Here is a 20,847-nt window from a genome sequence, read left to right on the forward strand (position 1 = left end):
AAATATATAAGGCACTGTTTCAATCTTAGAATGAAATATCTACTAAAAAATAAAATTAAATAACCTGAAGGGTATAATAATTATGGAATTGTTACTTCTGCTATACTCATAAAAATATATCAAAATCTTTTATTTGACATGTCAGTGCAAAAGCTGTAGGTACTATATCTATCGACAATTCTGTTCTGGCTGATCCAGAGAACAATATCACTCATATTCTGGCCATTCGCTGTACAAACGAGTTCCTGAAACACTTAGACCTTACAAGGCCGCAGTTCCCTCCTCGCCATGTTCCCTATCCGCCAAAAGCTTCTAATAGTTCCTGCCCACGTGCCAACCACTACGGTATCGGATAGATTTTTTAGAATGCTCATCCTGTAATCATTGATGTCTCATCCTCTCCCAATGACCGTCCTTAAACGGGTTACCGTTAGTGGGTTACGAACAGGTTGCCTTCAACATGGTAACTTAATTTACAAGGGTTGCAATCGCCTAATGTACTCAACGGAAAGTCCGGTATTTGTTTAAGCCGACCCATGTCGGGCTAACAAATAAAAAAAAAAAATTCGCCAATAACATTTCGACTTAGGTGTGGTATAAAAGTGCCATTCGTTTATTTTGTAATTTGTGTGTAGGTCATGTGGTAGGTCTAGCCTTTGGTGAGTACTCGATGATTATAACAATAAATATTACACATTATGCCAAATCTGCAAAAAATAACAAGTTCTTAGAAAATATTATGTGGCGCAAGTACGTAATACCAGAGTGCTGAATCCGTAAGTTTGCATTTCCTTTACCCTAATTAAAATATCTGATAAGTGACGTCTCTTGTCAAATGTCATTCTTTAACAGCTGAGTCTGACAGATAATATCTGCCATTGATTATATTTGAACTTAGAGGAAGTACTTACTCTAAGTTTTTGAAATTTTGAAGCACGCTCAATACATGGAGCAAAGAGCAAATAGTGGAATTGCAAATTCTATATCTTTCAATGAAGCTTTAAATTAAGAAGAGGATAGTAAAACATATTTTACGGATAGTATGAAACATATTCACTGACGAGGAAAATCGTACTGAATTGATATTTACTCTGGATTTGACAATTGGAAAAATAGATTATACTTTACCTGGAATTGACTATACTTACGAAAACTACTAATTGGAATACTTACGAAAGACAATATATTAAGAATTTAAATTTGAAGAAAAGAAATACGTAAGACTAGGCAGTATGGTCGTAAGACTATAACCTGTCCTCTAAGGACGAATTATAAAAAAAAAAAAAAAAATTGTCAAATGTCAACAGTAAAATGGCAATTATCAATGGCTTATTACACCAAAAAAATGTTTTGACATTGTGACAACACAGAAATTTAACAATACAAAACAAAACAGAATCGTAAACCAACCGGTATCTGAAATTAAATAGCTAATTGTACGGGAGTAAATAATGGGGAAATTAACATCCGAATACATTTTTAAATAATGGAGAGGTCCGTTTATTTGTCTTTTTATGCGAACCAATTGACTGTTTTCATTCACTTGTGTACTTTTGTTATAGAATAGTGCACTTGGATTTAAAAGGTGCTCCACCCAAGGTGCCTTATTTAGAAAAGGTAATTTGTAAGTATTTATTTAGAGTCATAATAATCGAAAAGAACTGGCGTGTTACAATTTTTGTGAATTGCTTTTAATATCAAATTTGCAATTGAATTTATTTGAATTGTACTTGCCTAAATTGTAAACACCTTAATATATATTTGATATGTTTGATTTCTGTTTAAAGGACTCAAATCAAGATTAAATTTAAGGCATTAACAAGTCCTATAAGAGTTGTAACTAAAATAAAATGAAATACTTAATTGATTCAGATCAATGGAATGTTAAACATCATTTAGATTCAGTAAAGTTTTTACTCTGCCACTAGTTTGGAAAGCAGTGTTCATCGGAGAAGAATGGGCAAGGAAGAGATAGAATAACATAGCTTATAAAATAGGAAAGAAAGAGATTCAATGACATTTATTAATGGAGTTGATTTGAATTAAACATTATCAGTCTTACTTATAAACTTGTTTTAGCATTAAGAGCTGGTTAAGAATTGCTTAAGTAGCTGTCAAAAACATCACCAATTCCTAGTTTATACCTTATTAAGAGGCAAGATGTCAAGTCTTGACTTACAGCTGATCGAGTCAATTTGTGTTCTAACTAAGCTTTGCAATTTTTTTTAAGTAAGACTGAATAAATAAATAACCTTTTATTAAAAACAAAATCAGTGGGTTGAACAAACAATAATAGAGCGATATATATTTTAAAAAAATCTCAAATGTTCTCCCTTGGGACTTAATAAGAAATTTGAATTAGAATTAAAAGTACACAATAAAATAAATCTTGGATCCTTGTCATTCCGCAAGTGGGTCCTTTGTGGGCATAAAAAATAGAATTAAACCAAACTAATAAAACAATTCATATTGAAGCAACTCTGGTCATAATTTGTAGGTGCTAATACAAGCAAAGTCATGGGGAGCGACAGGTATACTTCTGGAATGGGAAGACACCTTCCCGTACACAGCAGCCCTGGTAGACATTGGGAGTCAGGGAGGGTGTGGTGGAGATGGCATGTACACTGTTGAGGAAGTCAAGTACATTTTGTGGCTGGCCAAGGTTAACGGACTTGAACCGGTTAGTATTGATCAAAATAATGCAGATTTTTAATTTTGAGGAATTGTTCAATCTGTTCTCTCCTTTCCTTATTCAATATGGTGCTTAAAAAATACAACAATATTGAGATCTGAAGCCAAACTATTTATTGTAATCATATATCTAATTACCCTCATTAGTTAAATATTCATTTGACAAGTGTGACATTACAAGTATATAACAGTGCTATAGCCTAATGGTTACAACCATCTTGGCCTGTATCATGGACACCAGGAGGGTGTTGCATGTTCACCCCCCTGTCCGGAACAAATCACAATAAAAGTAGCTGAATGATAATGCGAATCATCAATCTTAGAGGTTTTATTATGGTTTAACATATGCAAATGCCTGTACAATTTTTATTTGAAAAAATAAATAAATTTAATGATGTTATGTAGTATCTACTAAAGTGTGTAGATGCAGATGCACCTCCCTAAAAATAATATTGGCAGGACTCATGGCCTGAATCTATAGGTTCGTCAACTCTTCTTTGCTGGACCATCAAGCTTTGAAATAGATTACCTGGATGTGTTTTTCCTCCTCCAATGGAATGGCTATGATGAGAGACAATTCTCCATACAAAAAGAAATTTCATGGAATAATGAAAGTAACCTTGAGTGTAATCAGGTGATGCCTTTTAACTTACAGATTCAGTTAGTTCAAACCATAGGGCACATGGAATATGTCCTCAAACATCCTGCCTACCGTGGTTTACGCGAAGCACCCATCTCACCAGCCGTTTTGTGTCCTTCCAAGCCTGAGTCTCAAGTATTGGTGCGAGCAATGCTAGAGCAGGCCCTGGAGTTGCAGCCTGACGCTAAATACTTTCATATTGGTGCCGATGAGGTGACTTTTACTGTATCTATTAGAACAAGTATATTTTTTCCGTTGGTATGTGATGGTCAATAAAGTTCTATCTATGTAAAATAAATCAATTGTTTTCAGTTTACGTAGCTTTTCTCTTTGTTCTTTGATTCTGAAGTTGATATATTTAAAAACACACAAATTACAATATTTTTTTAGATTGTTGATACATGATCATTATGCAACACTTTTTTATTTTGAATTAATATGCAGTGTAAAAAACGCAATTTTTAACCGACTTCAAAAAAGGAAGTTATCAATTCAATGTGTATTTTTTTAAATGTTCGTTATTTCATCTCAGGTGTGGCATACAGCAGTATGTGATGAATGTAAGTTTATAGCGGCTACCCACCAGTACAAGGCCCCTTCACTCTACCTAGACCACGTGCGCGGCATCGCCTCGTTTGTGAAACAGAAGCGTCCCGGCATCACCATACTCATGTGGGATGACATGCTGAGATCAATCAGTCTGGATACTTTGAAAGGTGTGTTTGTGCAATGTATTTTTTTTGTAAAATCTGATCAATGTTGACTGTGCATTGCGAGAAATAGGCGCGGAAGTTATAAGAAAATTGGCGAAGTATTTAGCGTTTGCCCTGCGCATGTATTCTATGAACTAACTGCGGAGATATTTTTAATTAGTTTGTTTTATTACGTTTTAATTTATGACACTAGTGTAGTGTATGGATATTTATAATTATTTCCGTCTGTCGTCTCGAACTATACACAACACAAAACCGCGGGTAGATAGAACATTGTCTTGTTGAGTGGCGCGGAGTGAAGACGGTGTGCGTAGCAAACGAGCCGATAAATTATAATATAATACGATATAATAGTGGCCATTACAACTAGTACTCTAATTTTTAAATCTTTCATAAAGTTTTTTTGTAACAGTTGTGGATATATATTTTTAACCCAAAATTCATGAGTATTTTCTACATAATTAATTATTTACTACGCACGTCACGCACAATGGCCCGACTACTTTACGGGCTAAGTGCAGAAAAAGGAGCCCATAACTAACCATTAATTATTTACTAGAATAAATACTAACTATGACAATTTTTTTTCAGTGTACAATCTGGGCGAGTTAGTACAGCCAGTGCTGTGGCATTACAACCCGATGGAGTGTTTTCAGATCGATCAAAGCCTGTGGGATCATTATCGGCAGCTCTTCCCTTGTGTGTGGGCAGCTTCGGCGTTTAAAGGAGCCAATGGGAGTTGTCAGGTGAATATTATTTATAACAGCAAAGAATTAGGTTGTGGTTATTATTATTAATTTTTTATTGCTTTGAATGTCGAAACCAGCTTGCCGTTCGCCTGATGGTAAGCGATACGAGCGCCCAAAAAAATTAGAACCATCCATCATACATTGATTTACAAAATATTTGGTATTCCACTGCACTCGCCATCCTAAGACATGAGATGTTAAGTCTCATTATGTCCAGTAGTTGCACTGGCTACAATGTCCTTCAAACTGAAACACAACAGTGACTATACTATGGTACTACTACATTGCAATAGTACCTACTAAGGCGGACTCTCATATCTGAGAGACGTTCTTCCAGTAAAGTAATTTTGTGCAACAGTAGTATTAACGGTAATACTGCTGTTGTAGAAAGGATTTGGTATATTTTAGGACAGTTTGCCTGTCTGACGTCAAACTTCTCTATTCTTTTCACATTTCTTCCTTGAATTGTTATTTAAATATTTACGTATTCTATACTTGACATTCACAATAGTCAGATTCTATTTGTAGGATTCAAATTTATTCCATTTATCTTTATTCTGCAGATATTATCGCCCGTATGTCACTACGTAAGCAACAACGAAGCTTGGGTGCAAGAGATCAAGAGGTATAAAAACGATGTCCGCTTTGCTGGTATCATTCTCACTGGCTGGTCAAGGTATGTCTCTATTTTCTTAGTAATTTTATGCACAACTTCCTACACCAAATTTTTTCAACAGTTTCTATAAGTCCAATTATCTATTAATATTTTATTGGGTCAAATAATAGGGTAGTTTCCTATGTTTCATTTTGTAAATTATTTTATAAGTAACAGAAATTAATATGAAAAAGAAATTCTTCTGTAACATCAGCATCAAATATGGTTGAAAAATTTTGCTTTCATTTATGCAATATTGTTGTGAGTAAAAGTGGGGGTGTGGTAAGGTTATCATGCTACCTCTTTCCAACTCATGGAGCGTTACGGCCAGAGACATTCGGTGATGTCACAGTTTGCTATTACTGTTGTTAGATAGGTACCCCTTCCATCAAATTTCTAAGTTTTATAACTTCATATTTCTATTTAATTGTTTTTAAGTGTATGTATGTAAAACAAATCAACTACTAGTCATCTATAATTCATCTAGTTTGCTCTATTCTAGAACTAGACTAATTAAGAAACTAATCTGTGTTATTGTTAGCCAATTATCTTTTATTTTTCAGATATGATCACTATGCCACTCTGTGTGAGTTGCTTCCAGTATCATTGCCAAGCCTCGCAAGCTGTTTAAGTGTAGTAGCCAAATGTGAAGATGAAACCAAAGGTAATGTAATTCTTGCGATAGGCAATTTAGCTCTTAAAAATTTCCTTGTAATCAGTTATCAAATATTATGTTCTCATCAAATGCAATGTAACATCCAAATTAAATTATTTACGTTTACACACTGTGATAAATAAAGAATCTTGAATGTTATTATTATTATTATTGTTTGTTATCAGGCAGGCAATATATTTAACTGATATGCCTGTATCCTGTAATTCTCAATTCCAGTTTCACTTCCCAGCAAAATATTTGTCAATGTTGTGTGTATAATAGTGCTGCTAATGCATATACCTAAGGATGAGCTCTGCGTGTGCGCATAAAATGTGTGCAATGACATTTCATTACAGTCTAATGGCCTGCGTCCCCTGTAGTACGTGCGCTACGCAAATTAATATGATAACCAGCACAATCATCACTACAACATACAGTCAAATAATTTATTATTTTCAGAGACGTTTGTGAGTGACGTTTTACCGTCACATCAGTGGCCGGGCGAGGAGTTGGCCAGACTTATACATTCCTTCGTTATAATTAGAGAAAGAAGTCTCTCCTTCATACACGGTGATCTGTGAGTATTTTTAAATAGGTTTTAAAATATGATACCTCTTTTGGGGAGCACCCTGTAGAATGGTTTGAAGAAGTGGCGTTTTACTATACATGATGTGGAAATAAAATCAGTTTTCAGATTTTATGGCGGTTTTTAATATTATTATTTAAATATTATAACTCAGTGAAACGTCGGGAAAAAATTATAATATAAAAAAGATAAAATCGGAATATTAGTTTTATTCCGATGTTTTAAATTGCCTAAACATAAGTAATCATTACACTGTATATTTACTTAATTTTTATTAATTTAAACATATTTTCTATTGTAGCATAGAACTTTGTTAGCTAATTTTACATGTAATTTGATAATTTATACCGTATTTTCAGAGTGACAACATGGTTAAATCCGTGGCAGATAGAGCACAATTATACAAATCCGGCGCAAGTGGAAGCCATCGCTGGAACTGCACAAATGTTTGTATATTTTTATTAATTATTTTTTTATAAATATTTTGATGCTCTTCAGTTTGAAGCTTTCGTTCCGTTTTCGGTAATAGACTAACTAAGGGTCTGTTTGAGAAAGTATAATACATATATGTTATGCACCAGCTAATGGGAGTTTGAATTTTGTATTTGGTCGGTTTATATGCCACCATTGAAGTTTAAGACATCGTGAAGTAGGCCTTTTATAACAAAATAAATGAATCGAGCGATCGGGTAGTGGTCGAATTTTTATATACTTTTAACATAAATTCTATTTTTCTGTACTCCTTCAGTATGAACTTGAATTTACCAAATCGCAATTCACACGCCTTTGTGCGCGCAATGTGTTTAAATTAAGTTTATCTACACGTATTAATACAACAGAGCCGATTTTTTTTACCGAAATAGCAAATTTTACTCAAAGGTGAGTCCTTAATTTAAAAAAAATTCACGTCGAATTGATAACCTCCTCCTTTTTTTGAAGTCGGTTAAAAAGAAGCAAGCCTCGTTTAGCGATTTATATATGTTTGTGTTGCAGGCTGCTGTCGGAGGTGTCGTCGCTGGAGGCGGGGCTGTCGGCGCGGCTGTCGGCGCTGACGGGCGCGCGCTCGGCGGCGGAGTGGGTGTGCGCGCACGCGGCGCCGGTGCGCGCGCGCCTCGCCGCGCTGCACGCCGAGGCCGCCGCGCGCGCCGCCCGCGAGCCCGCGCTGCGACCGCGCCCGCATTAAACTATACACCCCGCTGTTGTTTTATTTATACCCTAGTGAATTATAGACGTATAACCTTATTTGTTTTGTACTTTTTTATTACTATCGCTAATACCTAATTAAGGGCTGTTCAAGTATTACGTAACACAATTTGGGGGGGGAGGGGGGTCTTGTAAAACGTTACGATGCGTTACAGGGGCGGGAGAGGGGTCACGTACAAAGCGTTATGTAACATTGTTTTTTTTATTTCAAAACAATAACAAAAGTATTTTAGCGACTCCGGTATTTTGCGTAAAATAATTGTGAATATTACGAAAAAAAATGACACTTTAGAGTTACATAACTTTTGGAGGGGGGCGGGAGCGTTCAGGAAAGCGTTCCGGCGCGTTACATGGGGGAGGGGGTTGGCTCAAAAATCATCCAAAATTGCGTTACTTAATATTGAAACTTGAAAATTGAAACTTATAAGGGACCGTACCTTATTGAATGACAAGTGCGAGTGGAACAATCGCACCTAGAGTTCCGTTAAAACTTTTAGGTAAGCTATCAAAGTTGAAACTTGACAAACTAAACTTTGCCGTTCGATCCCCCGACACAGTTATTGAACCAACTTCAAATAATAAATCTGTAATAGTAAATTCGTTTTTTTTTTGTTATTAGGGTTTCAGATTATTGCCTTTACATATAAGAAGGTACTGTAAAATATTGGTTCTTGCAAAATATCTATATCATAGGTAATAACCCGAAAGGTTTTGATTCCTTTGTGAAATCGCAAAGTATGATACATAAACGGTCATTTCTTGTGAACGCGTAGAGTTATAAGTGTTATGTTTTTACAATTGAAATAGACGACACAGACAAAGATCAGTTAAATACGCAGGAGAGTAAGTATAGTGGACAAGTGCACTCTGTTCCTTCACTCAGTTCGGTGATGCGGTAATCTAACATGACCGTAGAGACATCAAGCGCAGAATCAATGGCTTTACGTGCTTTCCGAGATGGAGGGGTATCTCACTGTCAATTTCCTTACTGTGCTGCGATTTAGTAATTTATTAAGATTGAAAAATCAAGGACTTACCTACTTTATGCGAAACTGAGAATCTAGAGCTAATCATTTTAATTAGTAGTCTAAAAATAGTGTTTTTAGATTAATTTTGTATGAAGAATTGCTGCCTATTTAACCCTTTTTGACTCTGTTAATAATTCGCGTAATATTTTTTTTGTACCATATTCGAGCAACTTCCCTGATTGTACAGAAGCGACACGAGTTGGATCCCATGATTCCTTTAGAATTGAAACGCAGTTCACGGTACTGCATTACGCCCGTCATCTTTAGCCATGAAATGTTCAGGGTATATCACTTATATTTTTTAGACTTGTAACAAAATGTTTGCACACATCTTCGCTGAGTCTACAGATAGTGCTGAATTTATACTGAAGTGTAGGCCACCCAGTTTCAGTTGTCGCGCATATCTTGCGTGCCTTTTTTGCGGAATAAAAAAAAAAACTAAACCCCTGATTGCAACAATGGTGCTACATACTTTTGCTTGTGGTAGGATATATTTTAAATCCGCCTGATTCCACCGTTCACAAGGTGTTAAAACCCGTCACAGTGGTCAACGAAGTGTGTCGCGTTCTGAGATCATTCTTTGTATATCCGGTTCCAACTGACCGGCATAACTGTTGACTGCCGAGGGGCAATCATCTTTCGTCAGTTGACATTTTATTAACTTACTCCACTTACCATCAGATGCAGTGGCGTCACTTTTTCGTCTAGATACGTATATATAAAAAGGCCCGTATCCGTATATAATATATTATGATCCGGTACTTACTAGCACTACGCGTGAAGACAAAAACATCTAATCTAAGAATGAAGGCACGCAACATCCGAATATAATATGTAAACACGTTCACACTAACAAGCGTGACGTAATGATGTTTTTATTCAGTCCCGAAGGCATCAATCTTCGCGCCTACATACTCCTCGCGAGATATGCCGTACCTCATTTGTCCCGCGTCGTATGAATTTGTCATTGTATTTTAAGCATGACTAAAATTACTCGAGGGTTTTTGGCGTTTTATAAGATAATATGTTAAATTTGCATGCATGTATTATGATACTGTAATGCTTTAGGCGCCGCGAAGACGCTTTTAGATTATTGCTAAGAAACCCTAATTCAACTACTACGAAAGTGACGGTTGCTAAAGTAAACTTACTTAATTGCTGAAGCAATTTTCACAGTGTTTGTATGAGTAAGCTCGGTCTTCTCCCTTTGACTACGATCTTCACAAGTGACGTGTCCATTGTTATATCGCCTACAACGGCTATAAGCATTACAATGAAACCTTGTGGATACCATGAGTTTATTAATAACAATGAATAATGGAATAATTTAAAAATTATCAGTGGCATAAATACTTACCTACACCACAAATGGCTCGTGACAAATTATTCGAATGGCATGGCTTCTAACTTAATACTCTCAATCTACTTATGTAGATAATTTTCGATCGTGTTTTTAGGTCACATTATACAAATCTCACCTTTGCTACTTCATTATACTAATATCGCACTCTTAATAAAATAATGACCTATTTTAAAATTGCCAATTTGTGGGAATCGTCAAACAACCAATTTCTGTTTGCGACCTTTTAGTTTTTTCCCTTTTTTTTTCATGCTATAAGTAGGTTACATACTTTACCTATCATTAATAAGCTCAATTTTATAGCAAATTCAAAAAAAGGTAGCAAACAAAAATTAGTTTTCCGACGATTGCCACAAATTAACAATTTTGAAATAGGTCATTATTTTATTACGAGTGCGATATAAGTATTAGCATTGGGAAGTAGGTAAGTAATCTTGAAAGAATGGGAACTATAGTCTATAGATCGGCAGTATAATATAATAAGATCGTAAACTTGATGCAAAAAATTATAATTATTTACGAAGCTATGTCCCACGACATTTTATATAAAAATCAAGAAGAAAAATGAAAGCCACGTGTCCCGAGCGAGTCATCCATTACGGGAGGAATTCCACAGAGATATTCAGATGAGATGGAGTCCGCTTAATTTCCTGAGACGCCGCATGCAATAATGTTCATGCCGAGCATAAACTCTTGGCGTTCCTTCAGCAGTGTTAATGGAAAAACCACAGAGGTTTTTACTCAACTGCTGTAGAAGAAAGGTAATATTTTACAGTAACTGGTAAAAATGTATGGAATATTTAACATCGGTCTTTATCCGGGAAGGTTTAGGTATGCATTAGTTGCGTTCAACATTTTATTTTTTATATGGGCACGGGAAAGTGTCTCCATTGCACCTGATGGTACGTGGAGTAGGGTCCAATGTCGATTGACGATGGATGATTACCCCTCAGCAGTTGACACAATTATGCCGGCCTGTTGAATCTGGACATGCCCACATTGCATGGACTTATATCCATCCCATAACCTATGACGACAACACTATCGATAAGTAAGTATTTGTACCGAAGTACATAAATAATTACCATTAATTGTTTGAATGGTCACGTGTTTTTTTTATTATATTTTCAATTGATGCTACAACTATGACAGATCGCGGGACGGATAAATCAGATGGTTCATTAGCCGGTTAATCAGCCCACACAATTTTATTCAGAATTATCGCATTGGGACACTTTAAAGGTGATTTTGTATTTTATGCAAATTTCTTTTGACTTTAGCTATCATATGGTCGACAAAGGAAATTAACCCGGACATTAATACAACGTTTTCATTAATCTCTCATACATAAATTACCTTCATTACGTTCAGGACAATCCGTTAACACAATATATGTGAATGATTTATCTGGACAGGGGCATAGGCTGAGAACCGTGGTATCAGGCGTTCATGCCACTGGTTAAGTATTTGTAATTTTTGCCTTCCTTTGGACATGCACAAGGGCGAAGCTACCATAGGGCTAGGAGGTGCAGTGGATCATCCCTTCGGGGTCAGTCCCATCCTGGACCTGGGTAATGACTGCCTGAGTCATTGGCATCGTCATCGCCGTCACTGGTTGTGTTAATCTCACGAAGGGACAGTTTTTGCATTTGGGCTTTTGTAAACCTAACTAAGAAATTGGACATGGACGGAATTATTTACAGCAATATTATGTTTAGAATCTTTTAATAGAAATCAATACGCTGAAGTTAAGGATTAGATTTGAAAGTTGTGGGGGTCTCAGATTTTTTCTATTTACCTACAAAACAAAATACAGTTAAAAGCTATTATGTACCTACCTTCTGCACGCAGGTTTTTAGTGACAGTGATATTAAAATACTTACCTACAACAACGTGGCTCTTATATTATATTTGTGTTAAAATATGGGCGTTACTCATAAAATTTTCACTTTGCCCCATGCGAACTAACATATTTAGAAATTACCAGATGGTAATATCAAATTTTAGTGGTGGCCCCTTCATAGAAAGCTAGCTATGCCCTTGTGAGGATTTATCGAAGCGTTGAAGGCACAATATTGTTCTCAGAAAAAAATAAAAAGCTGCCAGCATAATGTTCTTACAATTAACAAACAAAAAACCTAGATGGATTCCCATTAATGCTAGATGGGAATTTAACCCTCACGGTTCAAAGCCCACGATCGCTGCTCATTATAAATAAGTGAGTTGTGTTTAATAGTCATTAATTCAACATGTTCTGTTTACAAGTAGCACGTGTGTTCATTGTGTTTTCAACGTCGTTTATTGTTGCAAATGGACAATCGTTTACAGAAATAGACGATTCTGAGTGTAAGTTTTTTTGTATAGATTATAGGGTTGAGAGTTCATTTTCGTTTATGTTTAATCAAGAAGTTTTGATTGGAAATAAATTTGGAATTGAAGTTGTTCAAATTACAGAAACGTAATTTTCCAATGTTGTGTTTGATGAGTTTAAAAATTTCTCAAATTAGTAATAGTTAAAATGTACAGTCTTACTCTGAATCAAAATTACGATAAAAAATCTTGGGAGATGATTATCAAGAACTATGAGATCTACTCCTAATATATTTATATTTAGATTTAGATCTACTCCTAATATACCTATATTATATATTTATGAGTCGCATGCAAAAACTTCTCTGTGCAATTAGCAATAATTTTAGAGTTGTAGTATTTAAGTAATATAAATTGTAGCATTTAAAGAATTTAAATAACAAAAAAAGACGTGGAAATTAACACGCATTAAATTTATTATCTACTATCTAACCGTGTCTTATGCGAGCAGAACTGCGATCAATAACAAGTAATATAATATTATGTATCGAAATTACGTATTAATATGAAAATATTCTTTATAGGTGTCGTGAATAAATCTCAGAATGTGGACGTGAGTCAAATACAAGTCCATTTTTACGACCCTATCTTGAAAGTTCACGGATTCGTTGACACCGCAGCTGAAAGAATCGCTCCATTTTTGGATATAAAACGCATCAAGCGCTTAGTAGTCTTCGTTCCTGGATACAGATCCTTCACAGGAGGAGATACAGAACGATGGGCGATGGAAGCATTCCTAAAACACTCCAATACATCCTTAATTATCATTGACTATTCCTACTATACTAGAGAACCAATCAACAAGAAAAACTATTTGGAAGCCGTAAAAAATTCATACTCCATCGGTAAAGCGATAGGAGAGTTCTTATCTAAGCTCCAAAAATATGGATATCCATCTTCTAACATCCATTGCTTCGGCCATAGCTTCGGAGGACAACTGCTGAGTTTCATATCCGAAGTATACACAGAAAACACTAGAGAGAAATTGTGGAGAGTAACAGGTATAGATCCATCAGGAACTTGTTTTGAAGGCAGCTCTATTGATAACCAAATAAGGTCTGGAATTGGCGATTACGTAGAAGTATACCATTGTAGTAAATATGGTACAAGTAATGAAGTCGGAGATATTGACGTTATGTTAAACCAAGGAAAAGATAACCAACCAGGTTGTGAAGGGGGTAAACTCTTTTCCGAAGTTGGATTTGTTGATGCAAATGTTTGTAGTCATGTTATGTGCGCTACATTCTGGTTAAACTCTGTTGATTGTAAGAATTGTTATCAGGCTTTTGATTCCTACAAAGGTTACTTGAAAGGTGGCGATGGTCAGACTGTGGTTGGTTATCAAAGTTCTGGTGATGCTTTTGGTGTATTTTACGCTTCTACTAATATTTAAATCATTGATGACGTAATACTTACGATTGTTTAAGACATTCGGCTTAATTCCTACGGATTGTAGGTATATGTATTGTTTCCTACATTAATTTATTTTGTTTTTTGCTATAAAATAGTTTTTCATTAAATATACTTTTTATTTTAAACCTAGAGTTTCTAATAACGACCTAACAAACACAAAGGTAATTATCATCGTGAAAATCGTACACAAAAACGTTAATGTGCGGTGCTAATCAACATTCCTGTAACATATTTCATTTCCAAGTTATGCAAATTAAATAAATATTTGTAGACTGAAGGTATTGTTTGTTCAACATCTCAGTCTACATGGTAAATGGTTTTTTGTTTTTTTTCTGAAGTTAATTATAGTTATCCGGTTGACCTCATCCTGTTTATAAGGCGTATCCCAGGGCACATTGTATCAACCAGTATAAAGTTGATTTCTATTTTTACGTGAATGTTGGACATTAAACTAAAACTATTTAGCGGATTCGATCGCGGTTTTTATATTATAATTGTAAAATGTAGGTAGATATTGTAACTTTGACTTTTCGGATGACCAACACCTTAGCCAGCCCTGTGATCACGAAGGCTGCAAAATCTTCAAAACGTCGGGAGAAAATTATATTATAAAAACAGATAAAATCCGCAAAATAGTTTTATTGTAGCAGTATAAAGTTGTCTGACCTGGCAATCGAACTTTTCGGTCAGAATATATAGCCAGGACCAAAAGCGATGAAAGATATCCTTCATTTCCTTTTCATTAAGTCCCTCTATAAAGTAATGATATCAAACTCATTATAACCGCTAACGATCTGCTTTAAATTCCTTCCTCCTTTCCGTCAAAGTTATCATAGTGGGGCGGGATCTGTAGGATCAGCAATTATCAGTCTTCAAGCATCGAGATTAACGACTCAAAAACAGCCGAGACTTCAAAGAGACAGGAACGTAATCAGAATAATAGGGAGATCGTGGTCCGTTTCAAATTCTTTGTCTTTTATATAATTAGTTATTTAAGAATAAGTATCCGATGGATTTCTGGGGCGTTTCAAAGTAGTTTTTATTTATAAATTTATTGACAAAATTATAAATAAAGTTAATAATTACGAATGGTATTTCTTTTTGGATTAATTTACTACACCTATTTAATATGTGTGGTATTGGTTTTACACATTGTACCTATCCGAATCATAATATTGTTTAAGCCATGTATAAGTTACTCATATTTTTTGTTCAATAATTTTCTGTTTTCGTATTCATTTTCCGTGTTTTCATAAAGAAAAATGTGGTTATAGTTTGGTTTTAGACTTATTTACTCTGAATGATTCCGACAAAACCTTACATTTTGCTTAACTCAAAGAGTAAATAAAAAGTTGTTTATTGTTCAGTAAGCTAAAAAGTGCGAATTTCCTCCGTTTGTTGCGAGTATAACAGTAAAAAAATCTAAGTTTTTCCAAACATTTCCTTAAGGCATTTCAACAGACGCACATTTTAACGAGCCTACTTATCGTCAGCCCCTTCAAAGCATAGACAATATAAAGACCCCCCTGTAAACTTCCAATTACGTACCAGCAAAAAGGATAGGGAAAAGTCAATTAAAAACTTTCAACGGGTGTCCAGTAATTAAGGTGAGTTAATTACAAGTTTCTTGGCTGGATTGTTTCGCCTTTTTGCCGGCATAATGTCTTTTCGTAAACGCGTCTGTTGGAATTTGTTTCGACTTTAAATTTCAGGTTTAATTCTCTCTTGAATGACGATAAGCCTACTTTACATTTGTTTCAAAGAAACAATTTTGTAAAGTTTAAAAGTCGCGTCTTATTGCCTATTTCTTGTTATACAAAATAGCCCTATAATTTTTTGATGTGATACTGAAGTTTTAAAATAAACTATATTTTCTTTATATAGTATAGAATTAAAATTCTTAATCCACTCTTTGTCTCACATTATTATGATTCTTATAAACATTATAAAGATATAGATTTGGATTATTTTCACATTCCTTTTACAGCTAAAATGTATTCAATTAACAATACCTAATTGATTCCATCTGTATCTTCGCTAATCATTTTTAAACCTCCATTAACACTATCTTTAAAGGGAATTTACCTAGTAAGAGATGTGAGTGGTTAGTGAGACGAGACGTGTGTTGTGTAAAAGGGGATCTCCCCTGCTAAATGCAGCGATGATCTCTTGCGACTGATTTGTTTTATTTGATTTCCTTGATAATTCTACAAACACGCTTTGTTCACAAGAGGCGACAACTCGGGGGAGAACTGCCCAAAATACGTCGTGGTTTTAACCCCATCTATGTACCTAGAAGGCATCTCCGACTTTTCGACGTGTGTACATTTTTGTATTCTCGACGTGTGTTAATTTTTATTTACCATAATGATAAAGAAAACCATTGTGAGTAAGCCTGTGGATCCTAGCTATTGAATTATGAAATATACATACAGTTACTTAGTACAAGGCTGATATAATTTAATATAGCGTTTGTCTGCAGTGCTGCTCGTGTGAAAAAGTTTTTCCAGGAATAATATTTTCCTGGGATAAAAGTAGCCTATAGCGCTCAGGAGTTAGTAGTTTCCTATAAGTAAAAAAAAGTAGTTTTAGTAAATAGCTCCTGAGATTAGCAAATTCACACCAACTCTTCTTCAGCTTTATATATTAGTATAGATTTTATGAACAAATGTCTCTGACTAGCATATCTAAACCAAATATATTATAACTATAAACCTGCATGCCAATTTTTATTCTTTGAAAGTGAGGAAAATTTGTGTAAACGGCAAACCACTGTGGATAAAATATTTTTTCTTTTTTCCTTCTTTATACAGATCTCGAATTCCTCGATCGCTCTCTACGATGTCTTAGTACAAATGAATAATATACTTCCTTTAACTTAGTGTTACCAATTCAGGGAAGGAAAAACCGAATGTGAACAAGGAGTTCTTTTAAAGCCTTTGTTCGGACGATTTACACCGAATACAAGATGATGAACAGTGCGTAAATATATCTTTCTTTAACTGTACTGGCAGGAGGCACACAGCTTGATATGACATGGCATTACAGCTTCGCAGGTACAGAATGTGTTTTATGTTCTAAATATGCCTGTCATCTAAATTTTCTAGACTTTGATATAAAGATAGTTTCACTTATTGACACCTTTTACGTGTTTTTTTTTAGTATAGAAAACGCTTATTTACAAAAAACACACACACTCACACAAACACGTGCGCGCGCGCCTTTTATCCTCGAAAAGGGGTGAAAAATAAATGCACCAGTTGCAGGGGTGCAACTGGTGCATTTATTTTTCACCGTTCTTAGTCCGTGTCCATGATGTGATAGGGGGTGAGCCCGTTGCCATATCATTCACAAATTCCAAACTCCGGACTGATGCTGAGTAGAAAATCTTAATATCAATTTGTCCGTCCCCAGGATTCGATCTGAGATCTCTACAATGTAGTCGTACCGTAACACAAGTAATACAACCACGCCACCCAGGTTATTTTCGATATATCCTATAGCGGCATAAGTGGGTTTCATTAACCTATTTGAAAAAATCGATTTATTTAACGATGATGAAAGCATTACAATTGTGAAATATATTGACTTACCTCTTGTAAAAAAACATTGAAATTGTATTGATACCACTTCTTACAGTGTGATAAAAAATATGGTCTTTTTATTATTCTAGTATGACAAAGTTTAAAGTGAAATAGAGACGAAAAGTTACTGCATCTGATAAATGAAGTGAAGCATGAGGAAACCAGCTAATCAACAAAGTATGTTGAGTCTTCATCATCAGCATTTAATATACCAAATGCTATTATTGTATTATTTATTTTGAGGAAAAAGTAAATATATTTTACATATAGTTCCGTACAAAAGAAATATAATTTTCCTTGAACTTTTTCTCGGATCCTTACCCTTATAACTACTAAATTTACATGAAAACCCAATTTCCAATGATTAGTGAGCTGTGATTTGTCAGGATATCGTTTTTTATGAGCCACTCCGTTTCGGATCATTGAAGCACCCGATTAACTCAGCTCATGAAATATAACGTTCAATTAATTTATATTATATAAAATTATATCTCGAAAAAGAATTGGCTCATTAGTTTTATTTGAAATAGAGTTTGCTAAGCTCTTGTGTTAGGCGGAGCGTAGACGCTGTTTGTCTAAATTGATAGTTGCTGTCGCATCATAAACGATTGTTGCTATCAACATCTGCGCTGCGTTTTATATCGCTAAAGTCTCGCGAGGAATGTGAAGGATTCTGGTTATCTAAGCTTGGTTGCTAAGAATTATAAACTTAGATATCACCCACAATAATAGTAAATTATGCTTTACTATATTTGTATACTTGTGAATTATCGCTTGATTTAATGGTGAAGAAAAACATCGTGAGGAAGCCAGCGTAGCTGTGAACTTCTCCATAATAATTTCGAAGGTATATGAAGTCTACCAACCCGCACTAGGCCAGCGTGGCAGACTGAGGCCTAACCCTCTCAGTAGTAGAGAACCACGCCCATATTATTTGATAGTTAAAGAATAAGCTAGTTAATACTCAATGCAATCTTTTTTTTAATAATTTATTTGGAAGCTTGAGTTTTTATTTGGCCGACATATAGTCAATGATTAGTTTTTAATTGCTCAAGCAAAGTGGCAAACCACAATTTCTGCCTGCACCTTTAGGATAGAGGCTTGATTTATTGTATTTATATATGTATTACCGTATACTCAGACATCGTGTAACACTCGCTAAGTGGATATTCTACACGAGGATATGTGTAGGTAACATCGCTTCCTGTATTCCTGACCTTAATCGTCTGTACAGATATATTAATCCGATTTGAAGTGAATTGTAGCCAGTATGACTAGGCGTAATCTGGTTCCGTTGCTAGCATGCCTGTCTACAATCGTTAACTTTAATAGAAATGAGAAATAATATATAACAATGACATATTCTATTGAAGAGTCATATATTAATCATAAAATAATATCAGCCCTGTATTATATATTGTCCCACTGCTGGGCACGAGCTTCCATGCTGGCCTAGTGTATGTTGCTAGACTTCTCACACCCTCAAAATTCCGATAGTGAACTTCTCGGGTAAGCAAATTTCCTCACGACGTTTTCCTTCACCGTTAAAGCAAGCGATAATTCACAAAGAATACACACATCATTTTACAAAAGTTAAAGGTGTGGCCTTTGGGTTTTGAACCTGCGGACATTCGTCTTGACAGTCCGTTCCACACCAACTAGGCTGTTGCCGTTTGGATAAGTCAACCGCTAAGATATTTTATTCCTATAAAAATGTTAGCGTTAACTACGACCCTTTTGTGAATTCTTTTTACATTAAAAGTTCTAGGTTCTGTTTATAAGCAATCTATCAGGCAAGCATTGTTTAGTAAAAAATTTACTGAATTTAATTAATCATTACATTTTACAGATTCAAATAAATTATTTCATTTCATTTCAATTGTAACAAGTTAAGACGCACTACACATTAATTACTACTAACATGTTTGTATAGATATGCAAATTTTCAGACCATTATGTCCATTGTCTGTACTTCAGACTGCGAACTTATTAACATGTAAATATCTGACATTTAACAGTTTACCTAAAGTGTATCGAATTCATGATGTAATACATGACTCAATCTCAACACTCAGTCCGTGATTTTTCCATGAAGATATTAATGACCGACAAATTGATACCAAGTTCAGATGGTGAAATGGAATAATGTATATAACTGTTGATTTATTAATAAATTTTCTTAGAATATAATTTTTTGTTTAATAATTTAAATGATTTTATAATTTAGTAGTTCGTTAATTTGAAACCGTCCCGGGGTTTTTGTTGCACTACGGTAGCTGCACAGGACATTCTTTTTTCTCGCAGCCAATAAACGCGTTATCCCTACCTTGACTTAGCAGGTAAGTGGAACGGTTTTTTTTAACATGGTCATACGTTTGTTAGCCTGGCCGGGCCGGCTCATACAAACACACCGGTCTTGCAGGTGAGTGCTTTACGCACTGCGAGCCCTTAAGTGGCCATGCTGAGGGCGACCTTCTAAAGGGTCACGGCCTCGGCTCAGGACGGCCATTGAGAGAAGATGAGACATCAACGATTATGGGTGTTCAACGTCCCCAAAATATCCAGCAATGTATTAAAATAAAGTTACATATCGGTGAGAAAGACATTTATTTCCCTGAATTTGAAAACTTATGTATATTGGTAAGCGAATCTTGACATCGCCATTCAATTATTTATAGTTTTTATACAACACCATCTATTGGCATATCTATAACAATATTTATTTATAATTTAAATAAATATTTTTAACGCGAGAGATGCGCAAGCGACCTAACAGTCTACCTAGTATACATCGGTGCACGGGCCGGAATTTTTTGAAAGGGTCGGGGGACGGGGGACGAGGCGAGGTCCTCGGCGGCAAGGACAGAGCTGCGGGCGTGTGGAGTGTTTGAGCTTTTTGAGCAGCTCGTGTTTGATTTGAAGTGCCAGAGTTATATCTTCCTCAGGGTCAGTAAGAACAGAACGCGGCCTTCTCCATTTCGCGCGGTCGAAAGGAGTGTATTTAGAATTGAAGAACGGTCATGTTGATTTCATTGGTTCTATGGCTCAATATCGGCACTTGGGAGTATAGCATCATCACGAAGATCACGAAGACTTCTTACAGAACGCATTTCATGTCGCAAGTGTGCGTCGCGTCGTCGACTTTTTGCGTTACGCATGACAAACAACAAAATGTTTGTGTCCGTTAAAATGCTGCGAAT

At 35.4% G+C, this 20,847-nt stretch overlaps 1 protein-coding gene and 1 non-coding gene across 3 annotated transcripts; both read left to right on the forward strand.

Moving 5' to 3' along the window:
• Window positions 1-1,290: 1,290 nt before the first annotated feature.
• Window positions 1,291-7,931, forward strand: LOC115448676 (hexosaminidase D). Of its 2 annotated transcripts, XM_037437986.1 has the most exons (11): window positions 1,291-1,494; window positions 1,563-1,617; window positions 2,498-2,680; window positions 3,347-3,544; window positions 3,864-4,047; window positions 4,636-4,790; window positions 5,357-5,469; window positions 6,012-6,112; window positions 6,563-6,680; window positions 7,049-7,135; window positions 7,683-7,931. In XM_037437986.1, the coding sequence occupies exons 1-11, from the start codon at window positions 1,487-1,489 to the stop codon at window positions 7,870-7,872; spliced, it is 1,392 nt and encodes a 463-aa protein (XP_037293883.1). In that variant the 5' UTR covers window positions 1,291-1,486; the 3' UTR covers window positions 7,873-7,931. The 2 variants fall into 2 exon arrangements, with proteins under 2 accessions (XP_037293883.1, XP_037293884.1); XM_037437987.1 differs by having other exon boundaries at window positions 1,292-1,624.
• A 4,599-nt stretch (window positions 7,932-12,530) lies between these two features.
• Window positions 12,531-14,382, forward strand: LOC115448677. The gene is made up of 2 exons (XR_005112221.1): window positions 12,531-12,626; window positions 13,175-14,382. It is a non-coding gene; the product is annotated as an uncharacterized LOC115448677 (transcript).
• The last annotated feature ends 6,465 nt before the right edge of the window (window positions 14,383-20,847 follow it).

Source organism: Manduca sexta, chromosome 12 (assembly GCF_014839805.1).
Source record: "Manduca sexta isolate Smith_Timp_Sample1 chromosome 12, JHU_Msex_v1.0, whole genome shotgun sequence".
NCBI classification, from domain to species: domain Eukaryota; kingdom Metazoa; phylum Arthropoda; class Insecta; order Lepidoptera; family Sphingidae; genus Manduca; species Manduca sexta.

What these genes read in the sequence shown, in the direction of transcription:
- LOC115448676 (XM_037437986.1), top strand. An exon ending in CAGTCTGGATACTTTGAAAG is followed by an intron (nt 4,048 to 4,635) that starts GTGTGTTTGTGC and finishes ATTTTTTTTCAG; the next exon opens with TGTACAATCTGGGCGAGTTA. An exon ending in ATGTGAAGATGAAACCAAAG is followed by an intron (nt 6,113 to 6,562) that starts GTAATGTAATTC and finishes TATTATTTTCAG; the next exon opens with AGACGTTTGTGAGTGACGTT.